The 27,459-nt window shown below is 35.7% G+C and overlaps 1 protein-coding gene across 2 annotated transcripts in view; it reads left to right on the forward strand.

Moving 5' to 3' along the window:
- The window catches only part of MAP3K2 (mitogen-activated protein kinase kinase kinase 2), a 55,506-nt gene that overhangs the window by 16,052 nt on the left and 11,995 nt on the right, over positions 1-27,459 (forward strand). Inside the window, exons 2-13 of one of the 2 annotated variants that reach the window (XM_026852758.1) lie at positions 2,838-2,907; positions 5,188-5,306; positions 7,055-7,095; positions 9,537-9,636; positions 11,424-11,537; positions 12,132-12,231; positions 13,176-13,306; positions 17,206-17,285; positions 19,216-19,283; positions 22,832-22,924; positions 25,600-25,806; positions 26,524-26,672. In XM_026852758.1, the coding sequence (XP_026708559.1) occupies positions 2,904-2,907; positions 5,188-5,306; positions 7,055-7,095; positions 9,537-9,636; positions 11,424-11,537; positions 12,132-12,231; positions 13,176-13,306; positions 17,206-17,285; positions 19,216-19,283; positions 22,832-22,924; positions 25,600-25,806; positions 26,524-26,672 (1,206 nt within the window). In that variant the 5' untranslated portion in view covers positions 2,838-2,903. Of the gene's footprint in view, positions 1-2,837; positions 2,908-5,187; positions 5,307-7,054; positions 7,096-9,536; positions 9,637-11,423; positions 11,538-12,131; positions 12,232-13,175; positions 13,307-17,205; positions 17,286-19,215; positions 19,284-22,828; positions 22,925-25,599; positions 25,807-26,523; positions 26,673-27,459 lie in introns of both variants that reach the window. The other variant, XM_026852757.1, reaches the window with a different exon arrangement.

Below are 27,459 nucleotides of genomic sequence, written 5' to 3' on the forward strand. Positions count from 1 at the left end.
AAAGTGAGAAGTCCCTAAGTTCATAGAAATTTTTTTTTTCTAGGTTTTTTTTTTTTAATGTCTTCTAATGAGTGTGAAAATGGAAGGGAAAAGAAATGGATGCTCACTCATTAGCTTATGTTCCTCTAATGAGGGATGCCACAGATTAATACTAGAGAATGAATTCTTGTAACTGGAGGAACATGCAGAAAGTGTTTCCTAAGATGTTTCTTCTTTGGTCTGCCTGCTATATGAGTCCTGTAGCTCAAATATTTTGAGCTTCCAAGTTTGATTATTTCAACTGAGTTGAGGAGGAACATCTGGTGTATTTTTGTTTGGACATGTAACTTGTTCTTGTTTTCTCAGAGTGAGGCAGAAATTTAAAATGCCTCACAGATCTTTTGTATTTCTTGGAAATGCTTACAAGGAAGTATTACAAAAGTACTTAATCCAAAGTCATGAAACACAGTTTTATGTTTAATGTATTAAGACAGCTAATTAAATTAGACATTTTATGAAAATGACATTATATTTCATTTTAAGACAGTTGGATCAAATACAGAAATAAAAGGTTTTATAAGCACTTCAGTGAATAATTCTATGGAAGATCCCCCAAGACTACTGCTGATACAAAAAGAAAAGAAGTGTAGGAAATAATTGAATATACATTCTGTTTTTCTTTTTTGACTCTTAGTGATGCAAAAGATGCAGAGGATCAGATGTGGGGAAAAAAGTTGGTTGTGATATTTACAGCTGTAAAAGTAATTCTAGTTTGCTAAGTAAACCAGATCTGGCATTTTGTGAGAGAGCAAGGCCTGACAATTCTGTCCTTATTTTGAGTGATCTTGGCTACTATTATTCAGTAAATAAGTGAAAATTCAGCCCTTGTTTTCCTCTCCAAAGATTAGTACAAATCCCTTTCTTTTGAATCTTCAAAGTTTTTCTTTTATGTTACAGAGCAAGAGAAGCTTTTTCTTTTTTAATTTTTTGAAGCAAATTTCTCTCTTTCCCACTGTGGTGGCATCAAGAGGCTGGAGACTGTTAGTAGTAAAAGTTGGGGTGTTGTATCTTGAGACTGGGGGCAGCCCAGGCCAGATACACTCACACTCTTGCAGGCTTTAATTTAATTTAATACTTTACAAAGCATTAGATGGGAGCTTCTTTCCCACAATACTTGGAAGGTGTTTAAGGTACTGTGCTGAGGCTGTCCATAGACTTGGGAGTATGTAATTCTAAATACACTTGAATCGTATTTTCAGCTTTATTTTAGTTCTAAAGTGCTCTCTTACATGCTCTCTCAACTGAACTGACTTCTGATTGCAGAGTGGGACCTCTGGATTTTCTTTAAAAGCTTGATCTCTTCTTGGTCATTATGGAGCTTGAAATAGTAGATGACTCATCTGATACCTAGGTATAAGACAATATGCAGCAGAGACCTCTATATGGGTCTCCAGTCCAAACTTCTTTCTGAAAAAAGCTTTCTAGTTCCACTGGTGAAATGAATGCTGCTCAAAAATCCTGGTTTTGTGTAATGAGTATGTAAGAGACAGTGCCAGAAACTCTTAGGTGCCTAACTGAAGATGCTTAGAAATCCTTTGGAAAATTGTGATTAGTTTGTTATTAGCTAGAAAATTGACAGAATATTCAAACAAAGAAGCCTGACTGGCTGGTGCTGAAAGAGCTGGCCCACCTCCCCTGTGTTCTCAGCCATGTGCTCCCACAGGTGGCCCTGTGCTGGTGTCAGGGGTCATTTGGCACTGACAAGGAACTAAACCAAGAGAAAACAAATTCTGTTTAAAAAAGAGAGTGAGTCATATTCTGTTGGTGTAGCTCCTTGAATTAACTTACAGGGAAATAATGTTTTATCAGAGATGGGTAGATCTTTTGGCTCTGAGTCAGAAACATGAATGGTCCACTGCAGTCAGGAAGAGGAAGGAGGAAGTAAGTTCTCCTTACTTGGTCACAGTGACTGCTTAAGAAATTAGAGTTTTCTTCTATGATCTTGAATTAAAAATTCTGAATTCTTCCTGTGTTGGCCTGTATTACAACAAATAACATTATCTATTTGGGGATATGTCTTTAGTTTTTGCTGTTAAGGTCCCTAATAGCAGCTCATAGAAAGCTTACTTTAATTGTTCTTTACTGTTTTTTTTCAACTGGCTGATGTTCACGATACTGTGTTAGACAGGGTTTGTTCATAAATGTGCCCCCTGTGTTTCTGCTTTTCTGGATAACTTCTACGTTTTATATTAAAAGTTGAAACCTGCTGTCTTCCAGCATCATTTGCTTTCAGGAGTGTTGAGATATCCATTTAATGCTCTTGAATCATGATGAAAAAAAATCTTACCAAATGAAAATTTTTAGCTTATAGAATCTGTAGGTATTGATACTTCTTGATTTGTGCTATGAGTTTCATATATATTTATATATACGATCTATATATATGTAGTGCTGAATACAGAGCTTTGAACACCAGATGCAGGAATCTGTAGAAAAATAATCAGTACTTAATAATCTGGAGTAGTGGTTACCCCATGTAGCAGAGTGTTATGGATAATTAAGTTACTAATCATCATTTTGGGGTGTAGATAGAGGCTAAAATCAGCTGAAGTCTAGAGTAATTAGGTTGGGTTTTGTGTCTTCTGAAAGTCTGTATATGTTGCTCAGAGCCCAGTGAGGATTTGGAGACGGTATCTGTTTTTTCCACGTCATATCTACATAAGCAATCTTACTTGTAGTTTATGTGTATATTTGATATGTACAATGTTAGAAAAACTGCCTGTAAACAGTGAAGGGTTGACTGTTTTACATGGCTTTGACAACTTCAATAATTGTGTATTTTTGGTTTTACATTTTAGGAAATAAAATAATGCTAGTGAAGCAATCATTTCCCTGAAGTTCAAGTTTTCAGGCTCACTGCCATTATGGGTAAGTCTTGTGTGTAATGTGTACAAAAATTTAATCTGAATACTTTTAATTTCTATCGAAGACTAAAACCGTTAATGTAATATCATTCCTAGGAAATGTTTTTGGCTGTGTAGCTCAATGTAATGTCCACATGAAAGGCAGCTGCTTTTCTAGTATTCAAAATATTTCTGGGTTTTTTTTCCGTTGGAATATAGCACTTTTCCCTTACTATGTGGTAACTTAAAAATCCACGTATAGGAACTTGAGATTCATGGTATTAGGGTACTAAGCAATGTTTACTGTGCTCTAAGTATTAACGGCTATTGGGAAAAAAATCCCTGTGAAGTCTGTATTAAATAATTTAACTGTATTGTCTTATGTCATTGCAGTGCAAAGCCAGGACTGGGTAGATGGTCTAACTGTGTTTTTGTAAATACGTAGCACATTTATATTGGATGTTGATTTTTTTCAAGCTGTACATGCTTCTTAATGAGTAGACCATGTTGTTATTGTAATCACTTATCAGTGCTTACTCTCAGAAAAAATCCCAACAAACCAACTAACCAAAACACACACATTTTTGTATTGCTTTTGTTTATCTTTTATTGTTACACTATTTTTTTTCTTAAGCTCATGCTTAATAATAAAGTAGCTGAATCTAGGAGTGCAGCACTCTTTCGATTTCTAATACCAGCATTTTGTGTGAGAGAAATGATGAGTCATATTCGATATTCAGTAAATTTTAGATCTTTTCCACAATGCTTTGTTTTCCTTTGTATGATATATACTACCTAGTGGCCACTGGGAATTAAACCTTTTCCAAATAATTTCTAAAAGAGCAATTTTTTTTTTTTATCACTGAGCACTAGAATAGGCTATAACATGATAAAATAGCTTAACTTTCTTCATTGTGGCAAGTTTTGACATGTGTTTTAGTGTGAGAAAGGAATAACTGAGCTGCAGGAATGCCTTCAGTTCTGCCATTAAATATTGCTAGTAAAACTTGCTTTTATAGATTTGCATATCTTAGGAGAGCTATGAATAATAACAGCATGAGTGATGATCAGAGTTACTAATTTTCAGACGAGCTTTCTGATCTGTTAGGAATCAAATTAGAACACTGAAAATCCCACAATGTCCTGATATGACAAATATATTTGATTATATTTGAATAGAGTGTCAAGGAATTCTCATCATTGCTGAATACCTGGAATTCTTGCTTCCTGATTTTAATGCTGAGTTTTACTTGGATCCATGTTTGAGAGATACTGTCCTTTGTAAACTACAGCACTTAGCAATGAATTCTTCAACAGACATCCATTGTGAAGTAGTATGAAGGCTTGCAGTCAATACCTTTGTAGATAAATTTTGTTATCCAGTGTTTTAGATGCATGTTGAGTATAGTACTGTTGCTGTGGCAAGGAATTAATGTAAAATATTAGTGACAAATAAATTTCCCTTAGTGATGTATGTTCAGGCTTTTGAGGTCCTAAGTGTCTAAAGGAGCATCCCAGTGCCAGGGCAAACCTTGTCTAGCATGGCCTGAGGCCATCACAGCTGCAGCAAATGATCAGGATTTAGGATTCTGTGTGAACTTGAAATTTAAGGTGCGTAGCACTCCTGACCCTAAATTGTCCCCTAGGTTCAGTGCTTCTGTTTCTCCTTGTGAATTATTCCTGTCAGCCCTAAAAATACCCTACATCTGCAGTCCTGGAAAAGTTCTGTGGTGTTTTGTTTTTTGGGGGTTTTGTTCGGTTTTTTAAAACTACTGTGGGCTGTCAGTAGATGCTCAGACAGTGGAGGTGTTCCTCTGGGACCTTATATATGCTTCCTATGTGCATGACTGTACCTGTTCAGGACAGAGGAAAAATGATTCAAAAGTACTTGCTTTTCTTTTTCTTTATTTACAAACTGGGGGAAAAGTATGATTTCTCTTAACATCTCATCCATGGACATATTTGAAACAAAGTAGATAAACCTTTTTCTCCCCCCACCTTTCTCTTATTAATACAGCCTGTGGTTCTGTAGTTGTCAATCTTTGTTATGACTTCAGTCTTTTAAAACTGCCATTTAAGTGTGTTTACTGATTAAGCTGTTTATTTCCTTAGCACTGTTAATGATAAATAAAATAAAAACCTTTGCAACATGGCAGTAATTCTTTTTTAATTTGGCAATTAAATATTGAAGTGTAATTTGGACTTTTAGATTTTAGAATAATGCCTGCCTAATTGTGAAATGAGATAGCAATGCACTTCATATGTAACAGTCATTTACACTTATCTGGTATTTTTCTCTGAGCAGATGAACAGCAAGCTTTGAATTCAATCATGCAGGATTTGGCTGTGCTTCATAAGGCCAGTCGTCCTGTATTGCCCCAGCAAGAAACAGGAAAACCAAAGTCATCTTCACCTAAAAAACAGGTAATCTTTAATATCCTTACTAACCTATTGAACACAGAATGTCCTGCTGTGACTTCTATAATTATTTTTCTTGCCAGACCAGTGAGCATACCAGAATGAGCTATTAGTCTCCTACATGTGCTGCCATTTTCTTTGTTCATGTTCTTAAATTAGCAGCAAAATGAAATGGTGGTATTTCAGACCAGATCATACTGTATGCATACAGTGTATGACTGATCCTGATAAATTGAAGATTATAGTGATATTTTGACACTGTATGTGGATTTAAAAAATAATATTATTATTTATTTGGTATTAGACTTTTAAAAGTCAGTATGTGTTAGTATCTCTTATTTGAAATGCGTATTTAGAATGAATTTCATAGGTATATTAGATTGCCCACTTGTCAGCTGTATCACACTATAGAATGTCAGCATACAGCAGCAAAATCATACTTAAGCTCCTTTACTGCACGTTTAGCCTCAATTTTTTGTTATTTCATATGCTGGAAATGTGAGTTCTTTTCAGCTGTATTTTTATTCTGCGGATACTGAACACAGATGGAAAAGTAGTAGATACTTACTTGGTAGGCTTGAACTACTGTATAGTGAGATGAGGAGAGGATATAGATTTTTACCCAAATTGTTTAATAGCCCTGTTGTGTTTGTATACAGTTTATCAAATAAAATGTATGTTTATTTGATTGGATTCTTAATTGAGGGTCCAATATTTCACGAAACTTCCGTTTGTGCAGTCTTATTTTAATCTGCTAAAGGTCAAAGTATTTTAATATATTTGGCTTTTAAACTGTCAAAAAACAATGGCTACATGTTTTACTGAACTCTTTCATTCTGTGCTTTAAAAGCTGTATGTAACACGGGTGCTTTGCTACTGTCGTGTCTCACATCTGAGCTGTTGTGACTTTAGACATTGTAGTGATGGCATGTATGATCCAAAATTACTTGTATATAATATGTTTAGGAAGTTAGAAGAAAAATAGTTGAGCTGTTTCTGAGTTTGAATGTGGTAGTGGTAAGGGGTGAATACATCTTTGTCATTCTGTTTAAATTTGTGCATTTTGAAAGTAATTGCTTGTGAATCAAGTAATTATTTTGGAAGATATAGCATTGTTATTTGGATAAAATTTCTGGTTGAAGGCATTATGTTTTTTCCTGCAATAGCTGCTAATACAATTTGGTTCTTAAAACTGTGGCTTTGCAACACAATTTTATGTCCATATAACTGCAGATATTTACAGGTATCTTTGTTGTTGGGAAATGGATTGCATGAATGCTGGCTTAATTACATGTGTGGGTTTCTATGGTAATCCTTATGAAACAAGATATGTTTCTTAAGCCTGGAACACTTGGCTCCAAAGTATACTTAAAAACCTGTTATGATAGCTAAATCTACTTGCCTGTTCATGGTAGAGAATTCTTTGGTAATTAGTCCCATGCTGAATTTGAAATAATGAATCTGCTGTAATATTAAAATATATTGATAGAAAATAATGTATTTACTTACAGAAGCATTAGTTGTGCTTCAGAATAATTTTTTTATATTTTTTACACACTTTAAGCCTCTATCAGATACCTCAGTTGAAGCAGCTTGTTAAAAGTAGATTTGGTGTGTTGGAAAGGACAGAAAATTCATATGGACTACTTAAGGATTTTACTTCCGGTGTAAAACTGTTGAATGGGATTTCATGGCATTCCTTAAAGGAGGTAGTAACAAACTAATAGTGGTTCCTTTTATCTCTTTTCTTACAGAATGATGTTAGAGTCAAATTTGAACATCGAGGTGAAAAAAGGTAAGGTGGGAACACAGGAACCAGTCTTGTCTTTTATTTATAGAATTTTGTTAGGCTCCAATTATAAAGTTTCAAACTGTTCAAAGTGTTTCTGTGTGTATTTGGTTTGAGCTTTAATTTTGATATGAACCAATTTAAGGAGAATGAATCTGTTTAAAATGTGGGCTCTGAGTATACATAAATGCAGAAGTATCTTACTGTAGCTACATCCTGTGTAATCATTATCTCATGTGTTTACCCTTCAGATAGATGTTTGTAGCCTAGAACAATTACTTAGATCATTAGCATAGATCTCAAACATGAGTAGACCAGCAAATATTTTTTTTTGCTGCATCATGTGTGTAATAAATGCATGATAATATATTCTTACTGTAACAGCCAGAGGAAGAAGCCTGGATCTTAAGGCGCAATATTGGATTGTACTTTGGAGGAACCAATCTGAGAACTGTAATAGGAAAATGTTTTAGCCTTCATAATTAGATTGTTTTCATTAATGATTTTGACTAATAAGTTAAAATTTATTTTCATTTTGTGTAAGGGAGATGAATTATGTACATGCTTAAAGTATACAAATATCTGTCTCTGTATATCTCTGTTCTGATGGCTGCTGAAAAGCTTTTACAGAAGTCAATCTACAACTCCATGCAGAACTTTTGTGGACAATTCATTTTGTCTGTCTCTTTTTGAAATCATAAACCTACAGAGAAATGGTTATAGAATAAGATTTAAAAAAAAAAAAAAAAAAAATCCTGGTTACACTATTTATCAATAGAAATGGTAAATGCCTTAAGTAAAGATTGCTTCAGAATGAAACCTATGCCACTTACGGGCAGTCCTAAGGGTGATGTGAGATAGATCAGTATGTATCCATGCTGTTTACAGTATGTGCCCTCTCTACATTAAATAACAGTAAGTTCCCTTGGTAATAACATTCTTCAGCTTCTTTCTGTCGCTTTTCTGAACACCACATGTAACAGTGCATTGGTAAAGGATGAGTGCTATAAGTAATTTTGATGAAATAAGTCTTTTCAAAACCTTTGAAACTGAGGACTCTTCTACCTAGTAATTTCTTGTGAAGTAAGTGGAAGCATGAATTTAAAACAGAACTGTTTACTCACTCCAGTCTGCACAGACAGTGCATTTTTGCAGTTTATCTTAATTCGCTTTTACAGTGGATTTAAGTTAATCTGTATGAATACAAGCATAAAATAAGTGTGTGAAAAGATTCCTTTCCCAAGCTTATATGCTGATGGGCCTAGCTCTGTTTGGACTGTCCCAAGTAACTTGAGCCTGCTTGCCCAGGGGTACTGGGCAGCTCAGGCTCACTGCTCAGCATGAATTATAATACTTTTGTTGCCTGAGCATGTAGATCTAAAGATAAAATAATGAAATTATGCAAGAAAAATAAGTTATGCAACTCTCACTAGTTTTTAAAAAGGGAAGTGGAAAAGAGAAGTGATTCCAGAGTTTCTCAGTAGTCAGTGTGGCACTCTGTATCAAGGATCGTGCACTATGATGGGTTTAATTCAAGGTTTGCTGAACAAATTGTTAACTACAGTGAGCATTGGTGTTGGGGTTTTTTTTTTAAGATTTTATTTTTTCAAAATAATTTTTATTTGGAAGTGGCCTCACTTCTAGCCTTATTTCAGTGATAAATATTGTTCCCTAAACAGTGAAACCAACTGAAACACTGCAAAAAGGGATGTTTACCCTTTGCTAAATTTTTTGCTTCACAAAATTTGAGTGCTATTCCTTTTTTTTAGTGTACCTTACTAGCTTAGTCACTTCTAAAAACCTTTTTTGTTTAATGGTGTGTCTCGAATAATACGATAGTCTTCTATAGCAAAAGGTCAGTTACAGGCATTTTGGGCTATTTGGTTTGACAAGACATTGAGTTAAAAGAAAATCTGAGTTGTTGACCTGCAGCTACACCATTCTTACAGGAGCACGCTTGAAGCACAGTTAGTGATGGACTCAGCAGTTTGAGCGTGTAATCGTTATGATAAAGATGGTGGTATTTTGTTACCTTCCTCAGATAAGATAGTCCTTTGGATTTCCAAAAAAGTGAGGTATTTAGGAGTAATTCTGTTCTGATGCTTATGCTTATCAGCCTGTGGTACTCCACTGCTGTTTTCTGAAGTAGAAAATTTTAGAAGTTTCTAAAAATTTGCCTCTATAATGGAGGCATACAAAGCTTTAAGTTAAGAAAGAAGCCATACACAAGCAAGTAAAATAGTCATAATATGATTATCCCTTGTAACTTTTACACTGCTTTTCTGTCTTTTTTTTAATGACTCAAAATATGGAGGATAGTGAATAAAGCATAGCCTCTTATGCTGGTCTTAGTAATAAATTTAATTCTAAGATCATTCTTAATAATGAGTTGCCAGATTTTCATAAGTAATGGACAAAAATTCTTTATAATTTGAATTGTGTTTCAGAATCCTGCAATTACCAAGGCCTGTTAAACTTGAAGATCTTGCAGCTAAAGCTAAAGTTGCTTTTGGACAGACTATGGATTTACATTACAGCAATAATGAGGTAATATTCTGTGTTTTCTAAATTCTCAGTGACTTGTACGTTGATTACTTTAAGGCTGAAATTTGCTCATACAAGCAGTGAAAACTACTCTTGTGACAACAAAACCCTAGATTTCTAATGTGTGTGTTCTCGAGTATTTAAGGTTTGTCTAAATTAGGATAGATAGGAGATGCGTATGTTTTATGAGGAGAGTCATATCTTAGTGAATTATGTCTCAGACTTTAGTGGGAATGGGTAAATTGTCTTCCTGCACTGCCACAGTCCTGTTGTGTGACTTTGGGAAAGTCTTTACCTCTTTGAACTTTGTTGTGTTTGTAAATTTGAAATAACATTTACCCTTTCTTGTATACTTTTTTCCTTTAAGGATTAATCTTCTGGGTAATAGAATGCTGCATTTAGCAATTTTTGGATCGGAGAACTAGGCTTAATTGTTGCTCCTCTTAAAGTGGCTGGTTCACAAAGGATTTTTTGGGGGAATAGTGCTACTACTGTCAAGCCACTTAAGTTTGATCAATATTAGTTCTGCCTTTCCTTTAGAAGTAGAGATGGAATTATTAATAGAAGGTATATGTACAGATGCAGGATCCATTCTTAGGAGTTACTTCGGAGTTTTGCCTTGAGTCAGCAAAGTGCATGGAGGATTATTTGTAAGCTTTCTTGTGCACAAATTAATTCCTGTATCTAATCTGCATCTTTGCAGAAGAAAATGCCTGTAATTGCTGTTAGTGACTCACTACCTTACCAGGCACTTCTGTGAAACAGATCCTCAAAAGGAAGAATTCCAACTTTTGAGACTAGGAAGGTCAGAAGAAATGGCCATTCATGATGCTTTAGCCTCACCTCCTTCCTCTGATAGATTTTTAGGCATTTGAGCAGGTTTCCTACTTGTTGACTTCTGCACTAGTTGGCAAATCATCCTTTCAGAAATGTGATGGTATTAACCTGTCATTAGCATTAAGACTGCAACTTAAAATGAAGACTATGCTCATTTGCTATGAAGACCTTCCTCCCTCATTCTCACTTCTTTGCTGTATGAAAGTATTTCAACTGATGTTGTATTTGAGCATCGCTGGCTGAGACTATTTATAAGTAGAATAGATACTGCAGTATTCCTTTGTTATAAGCAGAGCTTGTAATTTACGCTGATGAAACATAAGCCCAATTCTGTTTGTTATAGAATTTAGATATAAAGTTCACTTTAATGGCATAACATTTTCTGTTTTAAAGATACATGTATGCCAAGTTAATTCTAATTAATTAGATCTAATTAATTAGATATAATTAATCAGATCTAATTAATTAGTAAGGTTCTAATGAGGACTGTAGTTGTTCCATGTGGATCAGATCATGCCTGATACACTTCCTTAGCAAATTCTGTTTTTTCAATGGAGAAAGTGATGCAGCTTGAAACAAATATAGTTATAATAGTGTGAGACACAAAAATGTGCTTTATTGTCTAAAAAATTTGGCTTATTTTTATTTATCTTAGACGCTGTTGCACATGTTTCTCTGAAATTTGTGGGATATTAATTTGTACATATGTAAAATGGTTGCTCCTTCATTGTGAAGACTTCTTCCACCATGCTGTACCTGTTGAAGGCATCTTAAGGAAGAGTTAAGATTGAATGTCAGACGATTTAGTGCTAACTTGAGGAATCAATTAATAAATTTTATTTTCAGGTTGTTTGGAATGGAACATAACATCAGTTTATTTGTTTCTCTGCACTTGACTTCTTCATATCTTTCTTCTGTCTTATTTAAGACTTTTTTTCCCCCCCTTTTTGTAGCTTGTAATTCCATTAACCACACAGGATGACCTGGACAAAGCTGTTGAACTGCTTGACCGTAGTGTTCATATGAAAAGTCTCAAGATATTGCTTGTAATACATGGAAATACACAGGTATGAGTTGACATGCTAAATGTCTTTTTCCTCAGTTTTCATATTAAAGCATAATTTGTAACTGCTTATCCAGTTCACTTTAAGCATCTATTAACAGTTTGTATTGACTTGGTTTTAGCTTTTTTCTGAATCCTGTTCCTCCATCTTTGTTTGCCTTCCCTACAATGGTAGAAAAGTGATTCTTTATGGAATGATGATGTGGTACAAATTTGAGAAGTGCATAGAATTTAAGTAACTGTAGTTATTTTAAACCATTCTTTAAGTCATATGTTGGTGAGACTCCTTTGTGACAAGTTAAATATTTATTGTAGCAAACAGTAGCAGTGGACTGTAGACTAAATACTGAGTAGTTTCAGTATTGTCTAACACATCACAGCCGTGATACTGATTTGTATACTAATACATATTGAAAATTAATTTTAAATATTAAGAATGAGCTAATAAAATAGATGAATTCTGTTATAAATTGGTAAGCTTCTTTTCAACTGATTGAAAAAAAGGAATGTTCTGCAAAAAACCTATAAAGTTTGTGAAGTATTCTCATTGTCAGGAATATAAAGTAGTAGCTGCAGTTTAATATGAATGCATTTTCAGTCACCCAGTGTAAATAATGTGGAACCCTTGCCCTCACTGGAAGATTTAGATAATACAGTGTTTGGTGTGACAGACCGAAAAAGGCGACTGTCTGTAATAGGTAAGCTACATATTTTAAAAGTTTTAATAGTAAAGCCTTTTCTTCTGTAATATTGTCTTCATCAAGATCTTGTTCTCAACACAGACTGTTTGAATTTCTCTTACTTGTCAATGACTGTAGAGTTTGCACTCGGGGGAGTGGATTTTGAATTTTAAGTCCTATATATATATATATATATATATTTAAGATACATTAAAATATATAATAAAGAAAATAAACCAAAAAAATCACAAATAAATAAATCTATATAGATTTATTTGTGGTAACTGATGGGTATCCTAAAATGTTGATGTTACTATTCCCCTTTATTTTCAGATACAGGAATGAGTTACTGAAAAATCTGTTTGCTTATATGGCAGTGTGTTCCCTTGCTCCATTTAGGCTACCGTATTTTTTTAACCTTAATATGCAAGCATATGTTTAAGATACTTATTTTGGCATGGATAAAACCTTTTTTCTTATTCATGTTTTATACTTTGATGTTAATTTCCAAATTTAATTATGAAACTGGACAGTTTAATGAATAATTTTTCAGACAATTTAATTTATTATGAACAGAGATATTCATGTTCTTTGGGACATAATACTCTACAAAGAAAAACTGAAATTCTCCAGAGTTGGAAAGGGTTAGTTGACATAGGTGGAAGGGTTTGGATTTTTAATTTGTTTCAAAAGAATAAATTTACCTAGCTAGATATGTGGGCAAACTATATTTCTGTTCATATAAAATTAAAATTCATTTTAATGCCATTGAGGCAACCCTGACACAGATTTTTCATAATTCCTGGATTAGAGATTTTTAAAATTCTGTATTTAAGTCTTGTATTGCATAGGCATTTGGGAAGTTTCTAAAGCAATAAGTGATTCAGGCAGGCTCAGGGCCTATAAAGCCCATGGATTCTGTGTTATCGAAGAGACTCTGACTAGCCCTTTTCCTTCAAAAGGTTCTAATACTCGTGATAGAAGTTCACCTCCCCCAGGATACATTCCAGATGAGCTGCATCAGGTAGCCCGAAATGGGTCCTTCACCAGTATCAACAGTGAGGGTGAATTCATTCCAGAAAGTATGGATCAGGTACCTGCGTGGTTTATTAAAATTAAAGTTTTTATTAGGTTGATTTATGAAATACTGTTGTTTAAGAAGGATATGGAATTGTTGGAAAGAACAGCCAAGAAAATTATGACAGCCGTAGAAAACGTGATCTGTGAGAGAAGGTTAAAATAACTGTGGTTGGTTTAGTCTTGCGGAACCTGTTTTTTCTCTCTAAGTCTATTTAAATATGTTGCTATAAGGAGAAGGATAATATTCTTAATTTCCATGATAGTTGAGTGAGGTGGTGATAGATATAAATTACAGCAAGAGATGTCTATATTAGAAAGCACAAACCGCTTTAATGAGAAGGATATGTAAGCAAGAACAGTTTTACAACTTGCCCAGGTAACTAAAGGAGGTTTTAAAGAAGAGTTTGGATCTATCAGAATTATTTGGACTCAGTTGATACCATGTTGGGGTAGAAGAGGAAAGGAGATGGCAATGAGTCTGGTATAAATAAGCTCTGAGATACTTTCCATGGTCACGTTTTTGTGTGAGAATGACAAATGTATGCTATTTTTTCTCATTATTCACCTGCATTGTTGATGCGGGCTAAATCCCGCTCTCTGAATATCAAAATTGTCCTTAAAAACAGCAGGAAAAGATGGCGTGATGTAATGGCTCCAGAATTGGCAGTGGAGAAAGATGTATTTTAAGGAGGAAAAAAAAATAATGCTACATACCTGAATCACCTCAAGTTCATCGAATCACAGAATGGTTTGGGTTGGAAGGGGGGGACCTTAAAGATCATCTCATTCCAGCCCCCCTGCCATGGACAGGGACACCTTCCACTAGAGCAGGTCACTCAAAGCCCCATCCAGTCTGGCCTTGAACACTACCAGGGAGGGGACAGCCACAGCTTCTCTGTCAACCTGTGCCAGTGTATCACCACCCTCACAGTAAAGAATTTCTTCCTTATGTCTAGTCTAAATCTGCCCTCTTTTAATTGAAAACCATTATCCCTTGTCCTGTCACTACACTCCCTGATAGAGTCCCTCCCCACCTTTTCTGTAGCCCCGTTTAAGTACTGGAAGGCTGCTATAAGGTCTCCCCAGAGCCTTCTCTTCTCCAGGCTGAGCAATCCCAACTCTCTCACCCTGTCCTCACAGGGGAGGTGCTCCAGCCCCCCTGATGAGCTTTGTGGCCTCCTCTGGTCCTGCTCAAGCAGGTCCTTGTCCTTCTGATGCTGGGGGGCCCAGAGCTGGACACAGTGCTCTAGATGGGGTCTCACGAGAGCAGAGTAGAAGGGGAGAATCACCACCCTCGACCTGCTGGTCACACTTTTCTTGGTGCACCCCAGGACACAGTTGGCTTTCTGGGCTGTGAGTGCACATTGCTGGTTCAGAGCCAGTTTTCCATCCACTAACACCCCCAAGTCGTCCTCCTCAGGGCTGCTCTCCATTCACTCATCACCTGGCCTGTATTTGTGCTTGGGATTGCCTTGACCCATGTGCAGGACCTTGCACTTGGCCTTGTTGCACTTCATGAGGTTTGCAGGGGCCCACCTCTCCAGCCTCTCCAGGTTCCTCTGGATGGCAGCCCTTTCTTCCAGTGTGTTGGCCGCACCACACAGCTTGGTGTCACTGGCAAACTTGCCAAGGGTGCAATCAATCCCTCTGTCCATGTTGCAACAACACAAGTTCTTGTTGATGTTGGCACTGTATTCAGAAATGGCAAGAGGCAATGGTTTTTAATGAGCTGATTAAATGAGACACAGATGATAGAATAAAAATAGAGGCAAAGAGATTGTGCAATTTGTTGCACAATTTTAATGACTGAGCTGGGAATAGAGGCTGAATCTCCTAATTTCCAGACCAGGGTGCTATTCATTATCATAGCCACATGGTCAGGTCCAGCCCAGGCCTGGATTCATTCAGTGGAATGATTGCTTTTGGCCTGGGCAAAGTCTTTTTTGGTCACTGGCTGCTCAGACAGACAGATGATCTCTGAGGCCCCTGATGTCCTTTCATCAGAGTATTCAAGAAACTTATAACCTGTCATGTACATGTTACTGTGTAAGCTGTCAGCAGGGTTTAAATACAGGAATTTTACTTTCATAGAAACAGGTTAGTTCAACCTAAACAGCCTCAGGGGCCAGGTTGGATGTTGGGAACCCACAATCTCTGTTTGCTTCTTTCCCCCTAAGTTGCCACATCACCTTGGCAAGTGTTCACCACTCTGCCTGTCATGGCCTGCCACACAAAGACAAGAAGGCAAATTAGGGGTGGAGGGCTTTACTCTGCTCTCCTGTTGATCTCCTTGAGCGCAGCTATTCACACTCTTGACAGCAGACCCCACACTTTGAAGTGGGCCATGGTCTGCCAGTTGGTCCATAGTGTATTAAGTTATAGAGGTAATTAATACAGCAGCAGATGGGCTATTTTCCCTTTCAGGACCCACTGTTCAGCATGAGAAAAGAGAATGTAGTGGCTGAACTTGTAGTAAATGTTGTCCTCCCCAATAGAGTTCAATTTAAGTGTCTGAGTTTGCAGAGTGCAAACTCACTTTCTGGATTTCTTTAATAAGTCCTTCACTGGTGCTCAGGACCTTTAAGATAGATCACACACTATAAAAATTGGAGGTGTAACTACTTAATTTACAGCAAAAGACTGGTGTCCAATTCATAGAAAAGAATAGATGTTATATAATATACCAAAACAAATGTTATTTTAGGAAGGAGCTCATTTTAAGACAACAGATGAGCTTTCCACTCTGTTTTTGAGAGGCTGGCTGGTAAAATAGTCACATTCAACAACACAAAATTTAGATTCTGTTTCTATTTCTTCTGAAAAATAAAACTGTAAAACATTTCAGATTGCTTTACTGCAAAAGAGTAGGGAGCAATGGTTGTCTGTCATTAAACTTAGAATTTTAAGGTTGGTAGTGCAAGATAAACAAAATGAATGAAGGCAATTGAAATAGCTGGTAATGAAGAGGATACTCTTGGTTATCAATCCATTTCTTTTACTCTGGATTAGAATTCGAGAAACAGAGAAAGTGTTGATGTGCGGGGTTTTTTTAATTATGTAATAGATCTGACCTAGATAGTCAGCTTTGACTTCTTCAGACTGATACATGGCAGATTTCACACAGCTCATGAGCACTGATTACTAGGTCATCAGAAGTGTTCTGGGGAAAAAAAATCTTTTTGATGTTTTTGTACACTTCAGTTTCACATTAAAGTTTATTTTATTTGAAACAGGATTTTGATTTAGGTGAAAGGGAGGGAGAGTGTTTATAAATTTCATACATTCTCCCTCTTTCTTCTTCCATTTTCTCTTTTGTTTTATTTAAAATTCTGTGTAACTTTCTTGGAGTCCTAAATAGAGATAAATGTTTAAAAGTTTTTTACAGTATTTGGTTTCAGCTGTTTTCTGACTGCTAGTTGGCCAAACTCAAGCCACTACAGACATTCTGTATATTATGTTCATCACAATCTGTTATATTTGAGATTTTCTTTCTTTGAAGATGACAAAAAAATCCCCACTTGTTAAAACTGTCTCAGCTTTTTATTCTTTAGAGGCCTTATTTTTTTTATTCTGTTAAGCTACTCATGCAGATATTGCTATAATATTAAGAGACAGTGATGTATACAGGAAGAATGTAGCAGTACAACTTGTTATGGACAAAGCATGGTAGAGGATTAAATACCTTAACTGTATTCTAGTTAGATGTGAGAAAGATGATGCAGTCCTTTAAGGATTGCAGAATGCAGTGCAGGTTCAACTATGGCAGCTAACTTTTTCTCTAGTAATTAATATTTCTGGTTTGGTTTTGTTTTTTATTGTGTATTTCAAAACAGAAACCTTCAAGTTTGGTTGTTTGTTGTTTTTGTTTTTTTTTAATCTTGAACTTGTTTGTCTTTCTCTGTTTTTCATTAGATGCTGGATCCATTGTCTTTGAGCAGTCCTGAAAACTCTGGCTCAGGAAGCTGTCCCTCACTTGACAGCCCTTTAGATGGGTAAAAATCACATTTGTTATTTATACTTATTAGATTGCATAATGTATCAGTTGTAACATATAATAATTCTCCAGTGACAGCTATTACTGAATTTATTCCAGAAATTCTTCTGTAAGTTATAGAACATTTATAAAATCTTACTGAAACTTACTCATAAACAGAAAATAGAAGTAGCTTGCTTTTTAAAAACTAATTTATATTTGAAACACAAAAACTTAGACTTCAGATCCTACAGAAATGTACTGGAGATTTTTACTAAATTTTGCCAGTCTTACATAGATGTGAAGTATATTCCATGGCAGTGAGCTGCCTCATCAAATGTACATTTTTCCGGTACTGCTATGTGATGTAAGCTTCCCTTTTTTCCAAGGTAGAGGGTACCCAGTTCAAGAAAGTGGGTAGAATCAATTAAAGAGTTCACCAGACAGTCCCTTCCTTTTCTTCACAATTACTGTCCGTCCCTCTCCCCATGGCAGACTTTCCACTTATTTTCCTTTGTTTAAACCTGTCAGTTAGCAAGAGGTGGTGTGTACTGTGGTGGATCTGGAGATTTGTTTTGATTGACCTGTTAGATTTATGTGTTTTGAGAGGGTCACTGTCAACAGTTTCTCAGCCACCAGGTAAGTCAAACAGAACATACTCCTGTTTGGCTTATGGTTGGTCAGGCAAATAACCTTGATCCTGATGCTGTGCAGATTGGCTAATCTTCTTATGTTGGGTCTTATGTTGCTCATATTGGCTACTCGTTTATTTGGAACTGCTATACAAATAATACTGCTAATTAAATACTTTATTTAATTGTTAGAAAGGTAGAAAGTTGGAAATCATTGCCTGTGGCAATTAATGAGAACTATAGTAGTCCATAGTACCACTTCATCTGAGAATATGTGATTTGGTCAAGGAAATAAATTTTCAGTTAAATAATGAGTCTCCATTTCACAAGCAATAAAACAATAGATGTGAAAAGTATTTTTTGGTTGGAATATGATAGGTTATACACATGCAGGATTTAATGTAGCTACATAGGATAGAAATTCAACCAAATTGCCAAATTTTTAGGTTTTTGTGGGGTAGGGATGAGTGGAAGAAGGGGAAACAAAACAGTCTTAATTCAACTTACAATGTTTCTTCTTCAAAACTTCTTTTGCTTGTTTTTTTTATTTACTTCATTTGTCACCTCTACTTAGTTTGTTTTCCTTTTTTTTTTTTTTTATTCAAATATTTCCTACAAAGATGTAGGTTTTGTGTCTCCATTTAGCTTCTGTTACCCATTAGAGAAATTCTTACCAGAAAAAGGAGGACGTTGTTTTGGTATGTTTATGGAAATATACTGTAATCAGTTGCTCTGGCAATCCCATCCATTCCTTTTGGTGGCTGGGAGTTACATACCAACTGTAGGTAAGAAACAATGTGATCATGTAAGAACCAAAAAATTCTTCATCGTTCTATAACTCAATAAAATTACTCTCTTAATCCTATGGCTTTCATGGAGAAAAGAGTAAATACTTTGAGATGTTAAGAGGTTCTGCGTTTCTTTGGTTAAATTTCCTCAAGAATTTTGGTAGGCTGTATAAGAGATTTTGCCAGTCTATGAACTTATGTTTAGCTATAAAGGTGTTAAAAATGACAATACTCCTTTGTGGCTTTATTTGTAATTCATGTTTTTACTAATATCATTGCTCATTAACACAGTCTGTTGCTTTCTTACTATGTTAAGCTCAATAAGCAAGCTTTTCCACTGTTACTGATCTTGAACTAGTATTGATACCTTTTAGATCTGATTTTCAAAATTGGTTCCACATCACAGGTGGAGGAACTTGTATAGCAATGAATTTTCATCAGTCATAAAGAACTGTGAGACAGTAAGATTAAACATTTAAGTACTAGATTAATAGCAGTTTTTAGATTATGTATATTTTTACACTTCCAGAGACAACTATCCCAGATCTCGGATGCCAAGAGCACAGAGCTATCCAGATAATCATCAGGAATTCTCAGGTAGGCAAAATCATTGGTGTTGTGATTTAACTCCAACCAGCAACCAAGCACCACGCAGCCACTTGCTCACTCTTCCCCTCTCCCAGTGGGATGGGAAGGAGAATCGGAGGTAAAAAATAAAAACTCATGGGTTGAGATAAGAATGGTTTAATAACCAAGATAAAAGAGAATAATAATAATAAAATAATTCTATTTTAATAATGATAGTAATGAAAAGGAATGTAGTAAAGAAGAGAAAGAGAAATAAAATACAAGAGAAGACAAGTGATGCACGATGCAATTGCTCACCACCCACTGACTGATGCCTGAGCAGAAATCCACTCCCCAGCCAATTCCTCCCCATTTCTATATTGAGCATGACATTCTATGGTATGGAATATCCCTTTGGCTACTTCAAGTCAGCTGTCCTGGCCATGCTCCTTCCCAGCTTCTTGTGTACCTGCTTGCTGGCAGAGCATGGGAAACTGAAAAATCCTTAATTTAGGGTAAGTGCTATCTAGCAACAACTACAACATCAGTGTGTTACCAACATTTTTCTTAACACTAAACCCAAACCACAGCACTGTACCAGCTTCTATGAAGAAAATTAACTCTCTCCCAGCTGAAACCAGGACAACTGGACATAACTAGCTTTCCAGAACTCTGGCTCTTGCAAATAACAAGGCTTAGAAGGGAAGCTCACATTGAGAGGTATTATATTACACAAACTTAATATGGTAGTAGAATACAAACCAACAAAATCCAATCCAAATGCACACAGTAAAAGATACAATGAAATATAAGATCTTCCAAATGTTTTCTTCTAGAGTATTATGTGTAACATCACTGTTTGTGTGTATGGTGTAACATATCTGCTTCTCTGAAAAAAACAAATGATGCAGTGGATAGGGGCGCACAACAGTTTGTTAAACTGAACTGTAATGTCCATCCCTAAACTGGCACATAACCTTGGTTAATTTATCTTGGGGTGTTATGGTTTAACCTCAATTGGCAGGTAAGCACCACACAGCCTCTCACTCCCCCACAGAGGGATGGGGGGAGAGAATCAGAAGGGTAAAAGTGAGAAAACTCATGAATTGTGATAAAGACAGTTTAATAGGTAAAGCAAAAGCTGCATGTGTAAGCAAAACAAAATGAGGAATTTACTCGCTAGTTCTGTCACCAGGCAGATGTTTAGCATTTCTAGGAAAGCAGGACTTCATCACACCTAACAGTTACCTGGGAAGACAAATGTCTTAACTCTGAACATCCCCTCTTCCTCCCTTCTCCCAGCTTTTACTGCTGAGCATTAATGGTATGGGATGTTCATCAGCTGTCCCAGCTGTGTCCCTTCCCAGCTTCTTGTGCATCCCCAGCCTACTAGTTGGTGGAGCAGTGTGAGGATCAAAAAAAGCCTTGATGCTGTGTAAACGCTGTTCAGCAATAACTAAAACATCCCTATGTTATCAACACTGTTTTGGTCACAAATCCAAAACAGCACCATAGGAGCTGTTACAAAGAAAATTAACTCTATCCCAGCCAAAATCAGTACGTGGAGCCTTCATTTTCTCCGATGTGAAATGAGAATCACTTTGAAGTGCTCATGACTTCTGTAATTGAAAGCACTGCAAAGTGAAAGGATGGAGAACTATGTGCTGCGCCCATAAATTAATGATCACTACTAATGTAGCTTTCATACAACGCTGGCTTGAATCCAAATTGTTGTGCTTGGTTCAGGATATGAAATGCAATGGGTAACACGAAATTGCTTTGAGGTGTGTCTCATGGACATGCCTTGCTAGAGCATTTTGCTGTTGAAGAGTAATTGAGCTTCCAGTGAATCTGGGGTGTTTTGCGTTTTTTTTTTGTCTATTATATACTTTAAGGCTTCTTTTTATTTTGTTTATGAAGCTTTATCCAAATAAGTCCATGATAGTGTGTTTTTTCTCTAAAAGATTCTAGAGTGTTTAATAGATTGCACCACTTTTAAATGAAAATAAAACTATGTATAAGAAGCATTTAGGTGGCAGTGATAAAATACCAAAAATGTTGGAAATGTCAGAAATCAGTTTGGTAATCTTCATCTATGTTACTTGCATTTCTTTAACACTTTTTTCTAATAAGATGATCTTGCTTTATTTTTTTCTGGTCTTGCCCTGTGGGGTACTCTGATATTTTAACAGTGGGATAGACAACAATCATTAATTCCATATTCAATATTTATGGTCATATTTTGATGTGTACAAAACCAGAATAGTATATAGAGTCAGCAAGAATGTCCAACTGACATAGTCTTTTCTCCTGCCACATCCAGTGCCAGGCTTCTCTAGAGGAGCATGTAGTATTCCTTCCTCAGAATATATTTCTGGTCATGTGTGGCTTAAGGGTTCTGCAGATGCAAGATGCTCTTCTGTGATTTGATGGATTTATTTTTTTTTTTTCCCTTCCACAAATTCTTCTCATCCCTATTTCAACTTGTATAAAGTTTTACAGTATAAATGCTCTATTGTGACAAGAAGTTGTGCAACTTGATGTTTTGGGAAGTGTGCCCTTTGTGATTTTTTTCCTCTCTCTCTTTTTTTTTTTTTTTTTTTTTTTTTTTTTAGTCTAGAGGCCTGCATTCTGTATGCAGAAGTGATTTTGTATCTTTGATCATCTTTGTACTTCTAAATCCTTTCCAGTTTTACTAAATCCTTGGAAATGGAGTAGACCAAAACTTTTTTCAGCATATCTTAATGATTTATAGCATTTAATTTGCTGCTTAGCCAATACAGAGTTCAGCTGCTGCTTTATTGGAACTCTTATCACAGTCCTTTATACTAGCCTACACTGAATTTCATCTGCTATTCCAACATCCAGTCACGTAGACTCTTAAGGGCTTTTGTAATTATTCTGTTGGCTTTATTTCTCCAAGTGATTTTGTCACCTCACTATTCATTGTTCTGTCCAGGGAATTAATGCATAATTAAACTGCATGAGTTGTAGCGCAGATTCCTGTGGAACTGTTTACCATTTACTCCCATCATATGTACTTATCTTCTAACCAATTATTTATGCATGAGGGACTTTTCCTTTTATCTTATGAATACTTTTCTCCTTTAATAATTTTCAAAAGAGGACCTATTGGATGTGTTCTAGTAATTCATGCTGTGTTGACTCATTCACCAATTTTTCATATTTATGCATCTTTAAATTTTATTCTTTGTAATAGTTTCTGACAATTTTCCTGGTGAACTGTAGTTTCCCAGAATTCCTCTAGAAACTATTTTTAGAACTTCAGTAATTAGGCATGCTGTAGTCCTCTGACACTCTTTTAAGCCAAGGGTTACAAACCACTTGAGCATTGAATTCGTGATCCTTTGGAACTTTTGGCAGAATGTCTTTTCAGTTCTTGTGGTTTGTTACATTTGTGGCTGTTGTTCTAGACTCCTTTATGCCCCGATGCTTCAATGTGAAGCATATCCTGGGATATGTTCCCCCATGTTTAAGTTTATAATAGCAAACTAATTAATTTAGTAGATGCTTGTCACATTTTAAATTTTGAAATGTGTGTTTTTATTTTTTAGTAGAGTATGATATCCCAATATTTGAGAAATTTGGAAAGGGGGGGACTTATCCCCGAAGATACCATATTTCATATCATCAACAAGACTACAATGATGGTAAGTGTGAATACTGCAAGACTTCTACGTTATTAATCTGTTTTTCTCTTGTTAAAAAGTGAAGAAGAAAATTTAGATTGTAGTATCTTAATGAACGAAAATATTGGAGAAGATGAAAGCTTAACTTCTTTCCCCAAACTCACTTGCTAAACTTCTAATGATTGATAGAGCTGCTAAGCAGACTTACCAGAATTCATGACTCATATGCACGGCTATGAAAATATTTTGTTATCTTTGGCCATGCATGCGTCATCCTGTGTAAGCTTTTGACCTTTGTTACCCTTTTCTATCCAAGGTGGGTATGTCAGTTAGTTCATCATTTTCTTGTTTTGCTTTAAAAAAACCCAAACACAGTGGAGTTCCTTATTAACAGTTTCCCATAAAAGAGTAAAAAAAACAGAAGAGCAGTGATTTAAACTGGGAATTAACAATTAGCTGGTGAAATCAATTGTTGGAATGCAAGACAGCACCTGCTGATGTGGTGACAAAACTGATTTGGACAGTAATAACATTGATGTAAATTTAACACGTTAAATTTCCCAAGGAAGGAAAGAGGAGCAGCTAAAGGATTGTCTAACGAGGGTGTGTTAAGCACTAGTTCAGAAGTGTTAAGAAGAAACTTTTCCAAAGACCAGATGGTTTCATTTGCAGTATGGAACGAGCACAGCAATAAATGGAATTCTGTTACAGAAATCACGGAAAAACCAAATTGAAGGTCTGCAAGGCAGCTTCGATACAGACCCTTGCTCTAAGGCAGGATTAAAGAGGCAAAGATCTGTCACACTGACTTTTAAGTAACCTGTAAATTGACTTTAAGAGAAGAGCTACTAATTTTCTTTATGTAATTAACTTAAAAGATAGCTTATCTTGTAACTTACCTTTCTCTGTCTTCTAAATCATTTTTCTGGCAAATGAAACTAGTAACTAGTTACTCCATTTTAACACAGTGAAAAATTGGTCACTGCCTTTATATAACACTACATCACACACACATCTCTTTTCTGTCCTTAGTTTTCTTCTTTCAAGCTTTAAGTCATACCTCAGACACTTACAGGCCTTTTTTTTTTTTTTTTTTTTTTTTTTTTTTTCTGGCCTCTTCTCCATTCTTGTAGTGGCCAAAACTCAATAGAGTACTCTAGCTGAAGCTTTTCTCATGGCTGCTTGATGTATAACATAGGATATAACCATAACTTGGTATGTAACAGTTATGTTAATATGTTTCAGAATGACACTTTTTTTCATAGTCATCATACTCACTGCTGTTCAGTCCGCAGCCTATTATAGTTCCTATATCCTTTTCTACACAACTATTAGTCAACCAATTACTTTACGCTTTGTGGTTTCTGCATTTTATATCTCTTTAAGTATGTATGTTGTATTTCCTTTTACTGGATTTCAGTTTGTTGATTTCTGAATCATCTCCAACTTACTAATATCATTGTGAATTTTGATTTTTATCTTTAAATGGAATTCCAGCCACATTTAACTTGATGTCATCTGCAATATTTCAGTGTATTATGTTCTATCATATATACATCATCACTTAAAATAGTATATGGAAGTGGACTGCAGGTAAGCTGCTCTGGGTGTCCACTTAAATTATCCTCCACTTTGAGAAATCACTGATAACTGCTCTGAATCTGTCTTGGGCATACTCTATGTAGTAAATGGGTCTATGCAACACTTCACTAGTTACCCTAAGAGAATGTCCTAATAAAATGGGGAAATTGGATAAGCTACATGTGACAAACCAGTTATGGCTAGTTTATAACCTCATTATCTTCTGTGGTTTATAAAACTGCTTAATAATTTGTTTGCATATCTTTCTTGGAATTTAAATTGGCCAGACTAGTATATAAACCTGAGTCCACTTTTTCAAAGTTTTTTTTCTCTGCCTTCTTCAGTCCCCTGGGTACAACACCTCTAGTGTAATACCTAATGAATCAGAGACTCCTTCAGCTATTTCTGAGTTCTGTAGAATGAAAATTCATCAAGCTATGCTGACCTAAAAATTTTCATCTTATCTAAATATATTAACATGAATCGTGTTAGTCATCTGGTTGTAATTAACCTTTTTGAAAATCAGTGCCCTTTTTTTCATTCTAATGCTGTAAGCATCTCTGAATTATGCATTGCTTGTGATTATTTTTTTTTTAAATTTAAAATATACTTTTTATGGTCTTCCTTTTGCTCCATGTGTAGGTATTTATCTGCATTTAGTTCTTATTAGTTTACAGGGTGAAGATGCCAGCCTGGGCACCACTGGAATGTAAACATATCTCTCACTGCCCTATTTATGAGAAATTTGGTATTTACACCTTAATAGAGCAATAAAAGTAGAGGCAGGGCATTTTCCTTTCTCCTCTCTCAACCCTCTAGGTTTCTGAAGCATGTTGATTACATCTCAGAACACTTCCAGAATTTGGTCCCAATTTTGGTCACTTTAAATATAAGCCAGTTTTTGATTCAGTCCAATCCTTACCTACATCTGTGATGAATGTTTGTTTTCTCCTAGGTGGAAAGTTAAACCAGTAAATTTCATGATCATTACATCCTATCATACACAGGGGAAGATTTGAATTGCATTATGTGGAATTCATAAAGTATTGCATATGCACATTGCATAGCAGTATTTTTTGTAGTGTAAACTTCATATTCTTTGCCTGTCGTTGAAGGTCGTAAAACTTTTCCGAGAGCCAGAAGGACTCAGGGGAACAGCTTCCGATCACCAGTTAGTTTCAGTCCCACTGATCACTCACTGAGCACCAGTAGTGGAAGCAGTGTCTTTACACCAGAATATGAAGATAACCGAATGAGGAGGAGGGGAAGTGACATAGACAATCCTACCTTGTCAGTCATGGACATCAGCCCACCCAGTCGCTGTAAGTTAAGGCATTTTTTTGAACTCCACTGTAAAACTCTCTTAACTTTCAAGTATATCATAAAACTGTCATCAAAATACATGCAACTGAGTAATATATTTTTATGTCTCTAATAGGAAAAAGGCAAGACTGTGCTCATTTTTTTCACTGTTTACTATGCCAACCTTCATGTGCATTTTCACATGGAATTTGATCTGTGATAACAAAACACTATAAAAATATTTTTGATTTGTTAAGGCTCTTGAGGACCAAGAGTTATGAAGGTTGCAGTTACTATTTGTTTTTGCAGATGTTGGTCAAATTTTTTGATAAATTATAGACTTTAACTGGTACTGTTTTATATCTGTGCTGGCCTTTCAGGGGCATATATACTTTATGATGACTTCAGCAGTGGGTACATTTTAATCATGCTTCATTTTAAAAAAAAAAAAATGTTACTAAGTTTGACATGCTTTTTCTGTTTTTCAGATTAGCTTTTGCTAGTTGTTTTATGTCTATCTACCACAAATTATTTTGTGACTAAATACAAGTAGCTCATGTTTTTCATCTTACAGGAAACATTATTGCTTTGTAACTTATGTGGGGAGGTTTAGGACACACTGTGTCTGTTGTTGAAAAATGTAGTCGTTTAAAAAACTATTTTCTATGTATTCCAGTTTTTCTCGATCAGCTGAATAACAAGCTCATTTGAAAACCAAAACATACTTATATTTTCAGCACCACGAGCTCCAACTAACTGGAGACTTGGTAAACTGCTGGGTCAAGGTGCATTTGGCAGAGTATATCTGTGTTACGATGCTGATACTGGAAGAGAACTGGCTGTTAAACAAGTTCAGTTTGATCCTGATAGTCCAGAAACCAGCAAGGTAAGTGATACCAAAGAGACAGTTTGTAAAGGGCTTCTGCTGAAGTGATGTGTTTTAGACTACACTGACATTCCTTTCCTTGAGCCGGATGATGTTTTAAAACATGTTGTGTTCTCATGCCCTTCTTAGGAATTCTGTTTTGTTAGTACCTCAGAGAGTGTTTACTTACCTAATTTTAGTGTTACATCCCATTTTTTTAATTTTCAGACATATCCTTATGCAGTGAGCATACATAACTTAATTTGGTGTAGTCTCAGACTCTAAAATTAAACAATCCATTAAGAAGTGTGCTCTGAAATAGATAATTATTTATGCTTACAGGAATTAGAGCAAGTTCCATTTATAAACAGAAAAATCTGTAGTAATATAAGTGTTCCTGAAAATTAATTCTTGAGGATACTTTGTTTGGCTATGGAAAACAGCTTGAGATTCTTATCTTTTTTTATCTTTAAGAGGCATTTGCTTTTGGTTTTTCATTTTTAAAACTTTGGATATGAGGGCTAGCTACTGTTACTGTATTTCTCTCTGAAGAGCAAAAGTTTCATTGTCAGTTTATTGTCTCTCTAAAATTGTTCTCCTTGAAGTACTGGACACTTGAGGAGAGGAACTATTTAAAAGTAGCACCAATCTTCTATTTTTTTTTTTTTTTCCAAAACCATACTTGCTGCTTTTTACAGGATGGAAAAAGAATATTAGGACTGCGTTCTACACTGTGGGGAGCAAGGCCGGGGAAACAATGGGTGTAAGCATGATTGCAGAATTGAGTGGCTACCAGTTGTAGTTGCTG

The sequence above is a fragment of the Athene cunicularia genome, assembly GCF_003259725.1.
Source record: "Athene cunicularia isolate RWA chromosome 7 unlocalized genomic scaffold, athCun1 chr7_part1, whole genome shotgun sequence".
Taxonomy (NCBI): domain Eukaryota; kingdom Metazoa; phylum Chordata; class Aves; order Strigiformes; family Strigidae; genus Athene; species Athene cunicularia.